At 35.5% G+C, this 17,249-nt stretch overlaps 1 protein-coding gene across 1 annotated transcript in view; it reads left to right on the top strand.

Moving 5' to 3' along the window:
- The window catches only part of ZNF280D (zinc finger protein 280D), a 124,587-nt gene that overhangs the window by 83,369 nt on the left and 23,969 nt on the right, over positions 1–17,249 (top strand). Inside the window, exon 20 of the mRNA XM_021693807.2 lies at positions 14,211–14,256. Within this exon, the coding sequence (XP_021549482.1) occupies positions 14,211–14,256 (46 nt within the window). The remainder of the gene's footprint in view (positions 1–14,210; positions 14,257–17,249) is intronic.

Here is a 17,249-nt window from a genome sequence, read left to right as displayed (position 1 = left end):
TGTTAAAGAAGATGGACTCCTAGACATTTCATTCACGTTTATGGATCTTTGTAAGGTAGAGTTTATAACTGGTTGCTAGCAATGTACATATCTTTTTAGAAATTACAGAAATAAAATGATATCCTCTATTTATAAAATCTAAGAAATACATAACAAGGACAGACCAGTTATTAGCTTATTCTGCCTCTGAATATAGCAGCAAGGGGCTTTTTTTGTTTGCTTGTTTGTTTTGGAGGGTATGGTTACCTTTCATGATTTCACACTAAGATGTTTAAGAATGTCTCATTTATTTGTAGCTTCTCTTTGTTACTCCTTATGCTTAGTTCATCAATATACCCACTTACTTACTTTTCTTGAGACTATTACTTTTTCCAGTCTTTTATTATCTGTTCAGGAGTTTCTTACATTGTAAAGTTTTCCTTCTTGCTTAAAGGAGTAAGGGAAACAATGACCTAGTTACTTTCTTTTGTAAAAATATAAGAGAATTACTTCTATGGGAGTTAAAGGTGCTGGGAGTAATGCTGACATTTGGTTTTCTTACTTCTGCTTGATACTAAGATTAGGAGTTTTTATACCCAGCTCTACATTAAGCCCTCTCAGTGCTGAAGGGACAGTGGTTGAATAGCACAGGCTCTACAGTTGATTGCTTAGTGTGGGGCTCCTACCCTGCTGTTTCCTAGGCTGTATGTGACCTTGGGTAGGTTACCAGATGTCTGTGCCCCATTCCTCATTTGTAAAACACAGTTAACAACAATACTTGCTCATAAAGTGTTAGGGAATTAAATGAGTTAGTATATGCGTATAGTACTTAGAAAGTAGTTGGCACATAGGAAGTGCTATACACATGTAAAGTTATCATTGTTACTACTGTTACGTTACTACTCTTCATGGTCTTATTTCTGCCTGCATTTTATTCATCTTCATTAGAATAACTTCAGTTTTCAATCTGAGCTTCCAATACCATTTCACAGATCACTTGTGTTAACTTTCTTTTTCTAGCCCTGTGTGTGTGTGTGTGTGTGTGTGTGTGTGTGTGTGTGTGTTGGAGTTACTGTTGAAGCAAACATAAGTAATACCATTAGATTTTTGGTATCTAAAGCTTACCAAACTTCTCCTGTTAGAGAATGTCTATGAATCCTCCTAGGTTCACTTAAGTCACAGCTGTCTTTTCCCCCTAATTATACTGCCTTATACTGACTACACTATGGCTCTTCTCATATTTTCTGTCCACATCTCTGATTTTGAGATCCTTCTGCAGCCTCACTTCAGTCATTTTGGTATTTGACTACCTGAGTTTACTCTCCTCTGCAAACTTGGAGAAGCTACTGTGACATCTCCTTTTCTGCGTCACTTCTTGAAATATAGGAACCTACTGTTTTTAATCCTCCACACTGAAAAAAATCTGTCTCCCTACCACTCTGAAGCGTGGTGTCGTGAAAGAAGTGCAGCTTTGAAATAAGGCAGTCCTAGGTTTAAATCCTAGCTGGGTGTCTAACCAGCTTGTTGAGCCTCAGCTTCCTCATCAGTGAAAGGTCTCATCATAAGTCCTTGCAGGGTGGTTGTAAGAAATAGAGACTGGGGATGGTTAAACCATTAACAAATAATTGAAGTTCTTTAGTTAAATATTTAATTAAAATTCCTTAGCACCGGCTTGCCAAAAAGTACTTAATAACGCATGTTGTTGCCGTGGCTGCTCCAGCTATTGCTGCCGGTGCGACTACTGCTGTCACGGCTCTTCCCGTTACTGCCCCTGCTGTTGCTGCCACTGCTGCTGTTCGTACCGCAGTTCCTGCTACCGCTGATGGCAGAAGACCCTGGCAATGGCCTGTCCGTGGCAGCTTCTCGTCAGGGAGAGTTTTAGTGCAACCCAGCTGCACCGTAGCTGTTGGTAATTTGGGCTTACAGTTCCCAGGTGGCGCAGTCCATTCCTGCAGACTGCCGCGCGGACGGCTCTTCACTGCAGTGCTTCAGTCGCATGCGTTGGGTATAATTCTCCAGCGTCAGATCGAGTGTAGTTTTGACTCTTCTGGTCTAGGGACTATGAAACAGCACCCTTGTTGGAAACTAGTGCATAATGCTCTCTGCTGAGAGGAAAACATTCCTCTGAGCTTATAGAATCCCCTTTTTAGGAGGAAAACATTCCTTTGAGCTTGTAGAATCCCCTTTATAAAGAAAACTTTTAAAATTATTGCCAGGCATTCATTTCCTGGCTACTTAGTCAATATTACGAGGCTTGTGGAAATGTGTAATGGGGCCAGTTAGCAGTAAGTAGTAAAGTGGCTGTTCCTTTTGTAGGCCTTTGAAATGATTTAAAAATTTGCTTTTCTCAGATGTTAGATCATAATTCAATCATGGAATTGTACTTTCCTATTTGTTTCACCCTTATTTCTATTTTCTTCTTCCTTTGTCTTCTCCAGTACATCTATCTGGGTATATTAATTGTAACATAGAAGTAAAATTTTAGATTTTGCAAGGTTAATTTTCTTTTCCTTTTTCTTTTTAAAAAAATTTATTTAAATTTTAGGGCGCCTGGGTGGCTCAGTTGGTTAAGCGACTGCCTTCGGCTGAGGTCATGATCCTGGAGTCCCTGGATCGAGTCCCGCATCGGGCTCCTTCCTCGGCGGGGAGTCTGCTTCTCCCTCTGACCCTCCCCCCTCTCATATGCTCTCTCTCTCATTCTCTCTCTCTCAAATGAATAAATGAAATCTTAAAAATAAATAAATAAATAAATAAAATAAATTTTAGTTCACGTACAGTGCAATATTGGTTTCAGGAGTAGAATTGTGTGATTCATCACTTACATGCAACACCCAGTGCTCATCACAAGTGCCCTCTTTAATATCCATCACCCATCTCGCCCATCCCCCCCCCACCTCCCTTTATCAACCCTCTGTTCTCTACTGTTAAGAGTCTCTTATGGTTTGTTTCCCTCTCTCTTTTCCTCCCTTCCCATTTGTTCACTTGATTTCTTTCTTACATTCCACATATGAGTGAATTCATATGGTATTTGTCTTTGCCTGACTCATTCACTTAGCATAATACACTAGCTCCATCCACATCATTGCAAATGGCAAGATTATATTCTTTTTGATGGCTGAGCAATATTCCATTGTATATATGTCCATCTTCTTTATCCATTCATCAGCTGATGGACATTTGGGCTCTCTTCATAATTTGACTATTATTGATAATGCTGCTATAAACATTAGGGTGCATGTGCCCTTCAAATCTGTATTTTTGTATCCTCTGGGTAAATACCTGGAAGTACAATTGCTGGATGGTAGGGTAGTTCTATTTTTAACTTTTTGGGGAACCTCCATACTGTTATCCAGAGTGGCTGTACCAGCTTGCATTCCCACCAACAGTGTAAAAGGGTTCCCCTTTCTCTGCATTCTCGCCAACACCTATTGTTTCTTGTGTTGTTAACTTTAGCCATTCTGACAGGTGTGAGGTGATAGCTCATCTTGGTTTTGATTTATACTTCCCCGATGAATGATGTTGAGCATCTCTTCGTGTGTCTTTTGGCCATCTGGATGTCTTCTTTGGAAAAATGTCTGTTCATGCCTTCTGCTCATTTCTTAATTGGATTATTTGCTTATATGGGTGTTGAGTTTGATAAGTTCCTTATAAATTTTGGATACTAACCTTTTATCAGATATTTCATTTACAAATATCTTCGCCCATTTTATAGGCTGCTTTTTAGTTTTGTTGTTTCCTTCACTGTGCAAAAAATTTTTTATTTTGGGGAAGTCCCAATAGTTCATTTTTGCTTGCCACTGGCGACATGTCTAGTAAGTTGCTACAGCCGGGGTCAAAGAGGTTGCTGCCTGTGTTCTCCTCTAGGATTTTTATGGTTTTCTGTCTCACATGTAGGTCTTTCATCCATTTTGAATTTATTTTTGTGTATGGTGTAACAAAGTGGTCCAATTTCATTCTTCTGCATGTTGCTGCCAGTTTTCCCAACACCATTTGTTGAAGAAACTTTTTTCCAGTGGATATTCTTCCCTGCTTTGTTGGAGATGAATTGACCATATAGTTGTGGATCCATTTCTGAGTTTTCTCTTCTGTTCCATTGATCTATGTGTCTGTTTTTGTGCCAGTACCATACTGTCTTGATGACTACAGCTTTCTTTGTAATATAGCTTGAAATCTGGAATTGTGATACCGCCAGCTTTGGTTTTCTTTTTCAAGATTGGTTTAGCTGTTCGGGGTCTTTTGTGGTTCCATACAAATTTTAGGATTGTTCTAGCTCTCTGAAAATTGCTATCAGCATTTTGATAGGAATTGCATTCAAGGTATAGATTGCTTTGGATAGTATAGACATTGTAACAATGTTTGTTTTTCCAATCCATGAGCATGGAAGGTTTTTCCATTTCTTTGTGTCCTCTTCAACTTCTTTCATCAGTGTTTATAGTTTTCTGAGTACAGATCTTTTACCTCTTTAGTTAGGTTTATTCCTAGGTATCTTATTGTTTTTGGTGCAATTGCAAATGCAGTTTCTTTTTCTGCTTTGTTATTGGTGTATAGAAATGCAGCATTTTTGTACGGTGATTTTATATCCTGAGACTCTGCTGAATTCATGTATTGAATCAAGTTCTAGCAATTTTTTGGTGGAGTCTTTCAGGTTTTCTATATTGAGTATCATGTTGTCTACAAATAGTGAAATTTTGATTTCTTCCTTGCCAATTTGGATGCCTTCTATTTCTTTTTGCCTGATTGTTGAGGCTGAGACTTCCGGTACTATGTTAAATAGTAATGGTGAAAGTGGACACCCTTGTCTTGTTCCTGTCTGTAAGGGAAAGGCTTTCAGTTTTTCCCCATTGAGGATGATATTAGCTGTGGGTCTTTCATATATGGCCTTTATGATGTTGTGGTATGTTCCATCTGTCCCTATGCAAGGTTAATTTTCTTGACAGAAAGTTCAGGTTAGAAAGATATTTCCCTCTAACGTATCTTGAAAGTATGAGTCCATGGTTAATCCATAAAGTCTCAAACTTGGAAAACTGGGCTACTAAACCAGTTGTCTCTTTTATTGATTGAATCAAATGTCCCCAAAGCCACAATTTGAAGTGATTTTAAAAGTTGATCTAGTTCTCTCACTTAGCTCCAAGTTTGCTCTAAGCAAAGTACAATGGAAGGGCACTGCCTGAAGTCAAAATATCAGTTCAAGACTCCTCTCTCTTACTAACTTTATGTTCAAATTACTTCAGTTTCTTCATTTGTGAAATGAAATTAAAAATAATCTTGGGACACCTGGGTGGCTGTCAGTTAAGCTTCTGACTCTTGATTTCGGCTCAGGTGATGGTCTCAGGGTCATGAGATCGAGCTCCATGTCAGGCTCCGCACTGGGCATGGAGCCTGCTTAAGATTCCTTCTCTCCCTCTGCCTCTTCCCCACTTACTTGCATGCGTGCGTGTGCTCTCTAATAATCTTTACACTATTGTTTAGAAGATTTTAAAAATGTAGAATATTTTACAAATAAAAATGTCTGTTATATTTTGTTAAATACCCTTAATTTAAAGAATACTAGGAAGAAATGGAAACAAAACTGACTTTCCTTGAAACTGAGTTCTTCTGTCTTATTTCAGAATGGCTACTGAGTTTTATACTTAGCACCAGTTGTAACTGCATGGCTCTTTAATAGTATAATGTAAATAACCCTTCCATATATCCCTTGACCCGGAACATTGATTCCTTGCCCTTTGTGTGCAAGACTCTGTATCAAGTGCTGGAAATGGAAATATGAATAAGACATGGTTCATGTCATCAGAGTAATTACAGAATAAGGCAGTCAGAATTGTAGACACTGAATCCACATCTTCACAGGGCCACACAGTACACTGATTTCACAATGAGTTAAACCACTAATACCATGTATATATTACATTATGTGATTTTTGTGAAATGCTATACCAGTAGAGAATCTGGACTTGTTCCCTAAGAGAAATATCACTATTATACCACTCTAAACTATACCAGTAAGTCATTAATTATCTTTCATAAATGCAAGGAGTAAGTAACCTCTTTCAGAAGTAGAATGGCAACCTTTTTAATATGTTTTATGTTTAAGAATACTATTTCTCTTTAAAAATGTTTACTTCCGGGGCGCCTGGGGGGCTCAGTCATTAAGTGTCTGCCTTTGGCTCAGGTCATAATCCCGGGTCCTGGGATCAAGCCCCGCATCGGGCTCCCTGCTCTGCGGAAAGCCTGCTTCTCCTTCTCCCACTCCCTCTGCTTGTGTTCCCTCTCTCGCTGTGTCAGAGAGAGCTCTGTCAAATAAATAAAATCTTAAAAATAAATAAATAAATAGTGTTTACTTCCATTGAGTACTATGATCATTGAAGAATATGTCAGAAGTCATTCCATTATTTCCCTGTGAAATTCTGAAATTATTTGAAGGAATTATTCATTCTGGACATAATCTAAGTTGGAGAGTCTTAAGTATTCAAAATGGTCAATGTCTTCATTTCATATATTTGATTTAACAGGAAAAAAAGAAAATATCTCATCTGTGAGATACGCAGAATTTATTTGGGGCTTGTTTCCTTCTCTAAACTAAAAAAAAATCTTATTTGGGTATAGTTGACACACAATGTTGCATTAGTTTCAGGTGTACAACATGTGGTGATTCAACTTCTCTGCATGTTATGCTGTGCTCACCACAACTGCAGCTACCATCTGTCACCAGACAACACTACTGCAATATCATTGGCTGTATTCTCCGTGCTGTGCCTTTTATTACCATGACTTATTCCTTCCATAACTGGAAGCCTGGATCTTCACTCCCCTTCACCCATTTTGCGCATTCCCCATCCCATACCCCTCTGGCAACAGTTAGTTTGTTCTCTGTATAGGTCTGATTCTGCTTTTTGCTGGTTTGTTCATTTGTTTTTTAGATTCCACATATGAGTGAAATCATACAGTATTTGTCTTTCTCTGACGTATTTCACTTAGCATAATGCCTTTTAGGTCCATCCATGTTGTCACAGATGGCAAAATTTCATCCTTCTTTATGGCTGTGTAGTATTCTATTGTTTATATATGTGTATATATATGTACAAGTTTTATATATATATATATATACATATATATGTATATATGTAAAACCTCATTATCCATTCTATATTGGTGGATACTTGGTTTGCTTCCATATCTTGGCTGTTGTAAATTATGCCCAATGAACATAGGGATACATATATCTTTTCAAATAATGTTTTTGTTTGGGTAAATAGCCAGTAGTGAAATTATTGGATCATGTGGTAATTCTCTTTTTAATATTTTGAGGAACCTCCATACTATTTTCCACAGTGACTGTACCAATTTATATTCCCACCAACAGTGCACAAGGGTCCCTTTTTTTCTGCACATCAATACTTATTCTTTCTTCTCTTTTTGGTTTTAGCCATTATGACAGGTGTTAAGGTGATATCTCTTGTGGTTTTGGTTTGCGTTGCCCTGATGAGGAGTGATATTGAACATCTTTTTATGTGACTGCCATCTGTATGTCGGCTTTGGAAAAATGTCTTTTCAGGTCCTTTGCACATTTTTTAATTGGATTATTTTGTTTGTGTTGAGTTGTGTAAGTTATTTATATATTTTGAATATTAACCTTTTGCCAGATACATCATTTGTAAATATTTTCTCCGATTCAGTAGGTTGCCTTTTTTGTTATTGTTGGTAGTTTCCTTCACTTCGCTTTTTATTTTAATAGAGCCCCAATTGTTTATTTTTGCTTTTGTTTCCCTTGCCAAAGGAGACCTATCCAGAAAAATATTGCAACAGCCAATGTCAGAGAAATTACTGCTTGTGTCCTTTTAAGGGTTTTATATGGTTTGGGATCTCACATGTCTTTTTTTTTTTTTTAATTTAATAGGTAGAATTTAGTGATTCATCGGTTGCATATAATACCTAGTGCTCATTACATCAAGTGCCCTCCTTAATGCCCATCACCCCTCAGTTTGTTTCCTTGAGTTTCAGCATCTCTTATGGTTTGCCTCCCTCTCACTTTTCATCTTATTTTATTTTTCCTTCACAGTTAGGTCTTTAATCCGTTTTGAATTTATTTTTCTGTATAGTGTAAGAAAGTGGTCCAGTTTCATTCTTTCGCGTGTAGCTGTCCAGTTTTCCCAGCACTGTTTATTGAAGAGACTGTCTTTTCCCCATTGTATATTCTTGTCTCCTCTGTCATAGATTAATTGTCCTTATAAGCATGGGTTTATTTCTAGGCTGAATTTTCTGATCCATTGATTTATGTGTCTGTTTTTGTGCCAATACCAATAGCAGTTTGGTTACTAGAGCTTTGTAATATATCTTGCAGTCTGGAATTGTGATTACCTCCAGCTTTGTTCTTTCTCAAGATAGCTTTGACTCTTCATTCAGGGTCTTTTGTGGTTCCCTTTTCTAAACTTTTGAAATGTAACTGGGATTGGAGATAATGAGAGATCCTGCCCTTGGATTTCTCTCATCCTACCACAGACATTAATCAAACCAGATCTTGAGCAATTCTAAAATAGTTTTTCCTTTTCAAAGTGGATACAATATATTTGTCCCTGGTATATATTGCAAGACAGTAGGTAGGAGCTGTTTGTCAAAATATGGTGGTTTCTGGCAGTTTGGACTTCTGTCTTTGATATTTGTTAAGCAGAGAATGATGGGAGACAGTGAAATGGAAAGACAAATGAAACTTCAGTGTAGTCCTTCATTTAGGGCACACCGTACCAACTTCTGACAGGGATTCTAAGGTTACTACCATTTTTTCAGTCTTCTGGTCCTTATAGTAATTGCTTGTATGTTATAAATTAAATATCCAGGGCTAATTCAGCATTGCCAATAAAATAACAAAATAGAGCCCTAGTCTGGCATCAAAATCTTCTGCCTCCACTGATGGTCTTATTTTTTTCTGCTTCACATTTTCACACACAAATATTTTGTTTCTCTTGATTCCTTGTCTCTAATTAGTTCTTCTGTCTATCTAGAATGATTTTTTTACCCCATCTTGCCTAACTTTAGATCATACCTAGGCGTTCAGAAATGGGTAATTTTGTATGAGAGCAAATAGGGCTGGTCCTAACAGGAGCGGACCAGCAATCAAAATTAATGTCTAATGGATTGTGTTTGGGGGTTGGGGGAAGTATTGCAGGAAGATCTCAAAATATGGAAGATATTTAAGTTGTAATAGGCTTAAGAGCTTGTGTGGTACACTCTCAAGTATTCTGGACAGTAACGTTGATTCCCAACTCTACCCATGTCAGTAATAATAACTAACATTTATTGAGCACATGTAATTTGCCAGACACCCTTCTGTTTTGTATTTATTCATTCATTTAATTCTCACAAACTAATGAGATACACGCTGTTATTGTCCCAAATTATGGATATTAAGTCAACTGAGGTACAGATAAGTAATTTGCTCATGATCACATAGCTCTCAGGTGGGGAGACTCAATTTCAATTATAGCCATCTGTTGTCAGAGAGTAAACTAATACAAACTGTACTCTATTGTTTCCTGGTTGTACTTGTGGTTACCAATGTACTTCCTGCCTTGTTATGATTGGCTGAGGAACTAGATGGGACTGAGCTTCAGTGTGTGTTCACAGGAGGGTAGGCAGCAACTGACACACCTGTAGCATTGGGACCAGAATCTAGCTTCCCAAACTTAGAACAATAGCTCTATGATGTATGGGCAATAGGACATTTTCAGCAAACAATGGCATGGATTGGTCTAATAGTAAGATTAATTTGGCAGTGATACTCAGCATGTTTGAGAGTGGAAAACATCCAGAGGCAGAGAGATCAGTTAAGCTTTTTCACTTTTCCTGGCATGATTATGAGGGAGTCTGAGTCACAGGAAAGGAATTGGCTGTGAAGCAGTGCAGTGGAAATTTGAAATAGAGCCATCACTTTTAATCCTGGTTCTGCTGCTTAATAGATGTATTACTTTAGCATTTTTAGGCCTCAGATTTTTCTCGTCTACAAGATGGGGGCAGTTGGACGATCTCTTAGGACTCAAGTCTAATTCTATATTAGAATCACAGTATATTACTGTGATATTTCTGAATTGAATTGCTGACTGATTGAAATCAGTAGTAATAAAAATGGAGGAGTAAAGCTCCAGATGATGACTCTGGGGTTATCTGTTCAGAAGTAATGGTTGGGATTTTTCCTTAAAGATGAGAATAACAAGACTGAGTGGTAAATATTTCTATTGAATGTTCTTTGTCCAGTTGGTACTTATATTCTGTTGGTTTACCTTGTTTATCATCTCCCTAAACCTTCCTCTTCCCCACTGACACTGCTTCTGCTTTACTTGAGATAGTCATTAACTATCTCTTCTCTGTGCTATGGTGAGCGTTGTGAATTGTGCAAGACTGTTGAATCACAGATCTGTACCTCTGAAACAAATAATGCAATATATGTTAAGAAAAAAAAAAAGATAGCAGGAGGGGAAGAATGAAGTGGGGGAAATCGGAGGGGGAGACGAACCATGAGAGACGATGGACTCTGAAAAACAAACTGAGGGTTCTGGAGGGAAGGCGGGCGGGAGGATGGGTTAGCCTGGTGATGGGTATTAAAGAGGGCACGTTCTGCATGGAGCACTGGGTGTTATGCACAAACAATGAATCATGGAACACTACATCAAAAACTAATGATGTAATGTATGGTGATTAACATAACAATAAACAATTTTTTAAAAAACTCTCTCTTCTCTGGGCTTCCTGTGTGGAGCTTATCCTCTTCTAATACTCCCCTTTTTCTTTCAGATGCACATAATCATACTTTCCTGTTAGCCTTAGAATAAAGTTCTTAGCATAAGCACTATATCCTGGCAATCAATATCTTTCCTGAAGTTGCCCTTGCTATCTTCTCAGTAGCATTTTTGACTACTCTCCTTTGTTCCCTACATTACAGTCATATTAGACCACTCAGGTTCTCATTTGTTGTCTTGTTTCATAATTCTTTGCTTTTGCTCTGCCTTGACTCTCCTTCCCCTGCTTTGCCAACTCCTGTTCTCGCTGCAAAACCAAGTTTACTGTAGTATCTTCACTGCTTCCTTGCGTCTTTCCCTTTTGTAGTGGCTCAGTCTTTTGTACAGCCATTCCATCATGTAGATGTCTTTATTTTTTTAACACTTTTCACAATTCCATAAACATTTGCTTCAATATGTTTCCTTGATGATGAACTCCTTGATAGGAGGGACTGTGTCTTAACTTTGGACTAGAACTCTTAGCACAGTACCTGATGTATGTGCAACCCAGTAAATGTTTAGCTCAGTTACCCTTTCCACGTATCTATTAACACCTCTCAGAACAGATGATCAGAAATGGTACACTAGATGTTTTACTGTAATTTATTAGTCTCATGATTACTATCAAATTTAATCTTGAATATCTAAGTGGAAGATGTTAAGAACTGATTGGCTTTCCTACTGGCTTATACAACTTCTTTTCGTCTTTTTTAGTATGCTTACAAATATCTTAAATTGAAGATTACAAAAAAAAATCAACGTTGAAATTTTGGGCTTTTAAATTGTTGTTAAAAGGAAAGAATATGGCCTGGCTAAAATGAATCTGAATGATTTTCCCTTTATAGCTTTTCCCTTTACCCCATGGTATGTATATAGTATGAATGAAACCTCAAAAGAACAGACTAATGTAATTAACCCAGAATATTTATTTTACATGTAGCCTTGGATTAGTTATGTGACCTGCAGAAAAATGCAAGAAGGGACATTTATTTTAAACTTTAGAGGGAAAGGATTATCCTTTATCAGAAAGATGTTTCAGCAGGTTCATATACAGAAGAAAAGTAATTTATTTGCAGTCTTGATCTGTAGTCATTTTGAAATTGATCACCAATCTTTCTGTTTTCTTTACACTGAACTTTTCGTGTTTGTTTTAAATGTTGTACTACATTTTTCTATTAAAAATTATTGCAGCATTTACAGGTGAAAAGTGTAATTATCTAATAGCAGGTCTTTAGCTCAGAACTTTGAGCTTAGCAAATTTCACTGTCTTCTACCAAGCAATTGAATATCTCAAATGATGACTATTTCAGCAGGTATCTTTAATGAATAAGAATTGCAGGTAAGAACACTTTTTTTTTCCAATAGTGTTAATGATGTGTTGGTAGTTGTGTTAAAATTTGTTCATCTTTTTGTTTTAATTTGTTAATCTTAAATTATGCTTTTCTAGTTACAAAAATGTAGTGTACAATTTAATGATGAATTAACTCAGTGAATTTTTTTCTGAGTGGAATTTTCTATAGTGTACTTGCTGAATTTTTAAAATATTTGTTTCCTTAAATATTTCACTGGTTATTATAATTCTGTTCCATAAACAGAATACGAGTATGGTTAAAGCCCCAAATAAGATTGGGATCATAGGCCTCTTAGTGCTAATTACTTGAATAACTTATTTTGTTCTCATCTACCAGTTTCTTAGTAAGATGAAGAGTAATAAAAAACTGTCACTAAGCTCTCTTGCAGAGATAGTAAGAGGACATAGTTACTCCAATTGAAATATCAGCAGTAATAGTAACACATGCTTAATAGTTTTCATTTTAAGTGTTGCATAAAATCAGTTTATTAGAACAGCCATATGTGAACATGATTAGCATGGTAATGTTTCTTTTCTAAGAATGTAAGGTTGATCTTTAATAATTTTTTGAACAGTAACTGAGAGGGAAATTCTTTTATAAAATGTTTTTAAACTTCTTTTTGATCAGTTTGTTTCACAGTTGTTCAAATTGAGTTTAAAATTATTAACTGCTTAGAAATAAAAATCAGTTGTAATATACAAATTTATTTCAGAACTTCATTAATCCAATATCTTTGTTTCTTCACATTAATTTTTCATGTTTTCATACAACTTTATACATGTTATTCTTAAGACTATCATTTTCCTGTATAAATCATTAAAGACTAACATGAAGTTTCATCTTTATGAATATTGTTCACAATTGAACATTTAAAAGAATTACCAAATCTTTAACCTCCAAAATGATTGACATTTATGCATTTTGTCAATATTTCTGCAAGTTTTATTCATTTAAATTGTTTAGTAAGTTAGTTGTAAATTATTGTAATACACTACCAATATAATAAAAGAACAAAAAATGACACACTATTTTAAATATTTTGCAATTTCATGTAATCACTAAAATATAGATAAGTAATTTTACACAAATTATTATTAATATCTAGTAAAGCATTAGCTTTTATAGACCAATTTTTTTTAGTGTTCCCTAGGAGAATGGATAAAGAAGATTGCCAACTCCATATTTCGACTAACCATGAGAGTAGCTTTTAGGATAATTGACGTTTCTATCCTATATGTCTTCATTTTTGTGCGTGAAATTTAAGTCAGTATAGTTGTTGCTTATATTAAATATATTAATCTTTACGTATAGCTCTAAGCCTTCATAAAGTAATGAATCACTTAACTATTAATGGCATTTCAAATCAGGTAGGTACTTACGTAGTTTAAAATTGAGTTTAATATATAATGTCAGTAAATAATATTTAGTTATCAGCAGTTTCTAAAAGATCTTTTGGGAAAGCTAGCTTTTATATGAAATTATTTTAAAGATGGCATATGCCTTTCTTAATGTAATGTTACAATTTTTCTATTTTCAGAAACCAAGTTTAAAAAAATTGTAGTTAATATTTGAGCTATGCTTATGGTAGCTATGCTCTTAAGAGACTATATCCTTCAGAATTATAAATTATTTCTGTGATTTTGCTACCTTAATTGTAATAAATATTGAAATAGCATTATATTGAATTTCACAACAGATAAAATTTCTCTTCTCTCACTTTTTAAGCCCTATAATAGTAAATACTTATGCATATTATATATATGAAGCATATAACCTGCTTTTATTTTTAAAAAGTAATTCTTTTTTTGAAACGGTTTTACTAATGTATGTCTTTTATTTATAATTGTATTTAACATAGAGAAAAATTTTTAAGTGCTCTTATTTTCAGGAAAGAAGGAAATACATGCCTGTATTGATTTCTTTAGCACATTTATTGAATCTACTGTTTATTTTCATGCATTTTACTTTTCCCTAAAATATTTTAAAGGTCATTTACAAATCTATATTAGTTTAAATTTACATTTTAATTATTTTAAGCATGCAGAAAAGAACTGTTTCATATTTTCCATTGTAAATATAAAATAAAGTATTCAATAATTATTTTGTTTTCAAGATTAAAAAATGAAGCTCCCACTAAGGAACAAGAACCTGTGTCTGAGGTAAATTTTGTTTTACTTGTACCTTAAAGGCTTATATATTTGAAAGTATTACTGGTTTAATTTTTTAAACATTTCAATTCATTGTGTATAATAACAATTATTGGCATGTTATCAGGAAAAAAACTGAGATTTGTTTGTTGTCATTAGATATAAAAATATCTAACCCTAAGCAAAATTCTAAGGTGTTTTTGTTTTTACAAAAGCATCATATATTTCACTTGACTGTTATTTAGTTCAACTAGTGAGTTAATGGAGATAAATTTATGATTTAAAAATCCTGAAATCAGTAAATGTCAAACCGTTGACACATTGGAAAATTAATCTTTCCAGATGATTTTATTTTCTGGGACTGTCAGAAAGGTTTAACTAATACTTAAAATAGAAATATTCTGGGGTCTCCGGGTGGCTCCGTTGGTTAAGCATCTGATGCTTGATTTCTGTTCAGGTCATGATCTCATGGATCATGAGATTGAGCCCCTTGTAGAGCTCCTCGCTCAACAGGGAGTCTGCTTGAGAGTCTCTCCCTCTGCCCGTCCCCCCACTTGCACGCTTTCTCTAAGATAAATAAATAAATGAATCGTTTTTTAAAAAGGAATATTTTGAATATATATTAAATGTGTTTTAGCTGTCTTAAACAGGCACTCTGGATAAAATACTTGGGGTTATCCTATAAATGTTATTTACTGGGCAGTCTAATGGATGTATGTAGAAATAGTTTTGTTCAAGTACATGTTTTCTTGATGTCAGTTTTTTTAATATTACAAAATATTCCATATCTCTTTCTGAGTGTACTGAAGTGAAGCAGGTTCAGATTTATCTTTTGAACAGCATTTCCATATTGAACAATGAATAAGTGAAACCTAGGCAGAACTTAGCCACCTTCTTCCAAGCAGCTTTCTTTTACACCACAGAAAGTTTTCTTTTGTTTAAAAGGTTTTTAATGACAAATAAGTTTAATAGAGATGGGATATTTTGGTTATATGATTTTTTTTTTTTGAGATTTTATTTATTTCTTTGAGAGAGAGCAAGAGTGAGAGCACAAGCAGGGGGAGGGGAAGGGGTAGAAGGAGAGGGAAAGCAGACTCCCTGCTGAGCAGGGAGCCCTACCTGGGACTTGATGTGCAGCTCAATCCCATCATGACCCCAGCCAAAGGCAGACACTTAACTGACTGAGCCACCCAGGCACCCCAGTTATGTGATTATTCTTGAATAAGTTTTGGTAGTTTGTGGTTTTTAACGTTGAATTTATCTATATAGACTTGTTTGTACTATTCCCTTAAACTTTTAATGTCTTAGGGTCTGGAGTGATAATTCTCTCATTCATTCCTGATGTTAATAGTTTGTGGGTTCTTTTTTCCTATTGTTGTCATATGTTTTACTTTTACATAGGTTATAAAGACAGAATACAGAGTTGCTGTTTTTGCTTTAGTTATTTTTTAGAGCAGTTAAAAACTTTAAAAAATAATTTTATATTCAACTTTGTTTTTATCATGTCCAGTGCTCTTCATTTCCTTGTTAGCTCTCCATTTCTGTCTAGTATCACATTCCTTATGCCTAAACAACTCCCTTTGATATATTTTATGTTGCAGATCTACTGGTAATTAATTCTTCTATGCCTTTTTTATTTAAAAATATATTTTTCATTATTGAAAGATATTTTTTGGTGAGTGTAGAATTCTGGGTTGACAGTTTTATTTTCTTTCAGCAGTTTAAAGAAGTCATTTTATTGTCTCTTGGTTTTCATATTTTCTGACAAAATGTCTTACTGTAATTTTGATCTTTGTTTCATATATATATATATATATATATAAAATGTGTTGAATTTTTTGGTTGCCCTCAAGATTTTATCTTTATTTTATTATATCTATAGTTCTCATCAGTTTGAGCAAGATGTAGCTAAGTCTGGTTTGTTCATATGTTTACTTATATGTTTATCTATTTGTTTATTTGGGGTATTTATCCTGATTGGTGTTCTCTGAGCTGTCCTGTATCTACTACTTCTGGGATTCCAATCTCCTAAATACTACACCATTTGATGTTAGCCCCTGTTCTTAGATGCCCTGTTTTAATCTCCACCCTACCCCACACACACTTTTTTAGTGTTTCATTTTGGGTAATTTCTCTCTGTTGACCTATCTTCAGTTTTACTGATTCATTTTTTTCATTTGTGTCAGGTCTGCTGATGAGCCCATTAAAGGGCTCATTTTTCATCCCTGTCCTTTTGGTTGTTGTTTTTTTTTTTCCTAGCATTTGCATCGATTCTTACAGTTTCTGACCCTCTGCTAAAATTACCATTCTGGTCATGCATGTTGTCCTTTTTTCACCAAAACATATTAATAATAGTAATTTAAAATTTTCTGTCTGGTAGTTCCAGTAGTAGGGTCATATCTGAGTCTCATTCTGCTGATTGCTTTGTCTCCTGACAGTCCATTTTCCCCCTTGCTTTTTTGTTATATAATGTTTGGTTGAAAGCAAGAAATTACAAGTAGGACTGAGATAAATAGTATTTATATCTAAAAATGGGCACACCATTTCTTATGTTAGGTCATTACTATGGGATTTTGTTTCACCTACTAGTGAGTTGAGCTGAGTTTTGGCTTTATTGTTGCTATGGTTACCCTTAATGTACTACCAGCTTCAATTCCTGTAGTATTTTCTTTGTGCTGAGGGTGGGAGTTATGTTGCTGGGGGATTTTTCCCTCAGTGTTCTTGTTTCATACTCAGCTTTATTTCTCCCTGTGAGACTGAGCTTTAGAAGGTGTGTCTTTCTCTCTATATATACTCTTGCCTTTCTTCCATTAGTACTGTTGTTGCTTGTTATTTAGTGTTTGCTAGCCTGGAAGTGGGTGGTGGGGAGTGGGTGATGTTCTCTGTTCTGGTTTAGCCTCACTCTTAAGCTGGCTCTGTGTTTTGGGTCTTGAGAGTGGGATTTTTTCTTCCATCCCCTAGTCACGGTTAGTCCCTGTGCCCTAGGGGCAATAGGGTTTGCCTCT

The sequence above is a fragment of the Neomonachus schauinslandi genome, chromosome 9, assembly GCF_002201575.2.
Source record: "Neomonachus schauinslandi chromosome 9, ASM220157v2, whole genome shotgun sequence".
Lineage (NCBI taxonomy): Eukaryota > Metazoa > Chordata > Mammalia > Carnivora > Phocidae > Neomonachus > Neomonachus schauinslandi.
Note: the sequence above shows the minus strand (reverse complement) of the source record. Positions and strands in the feature narration are given on the sequence as shown.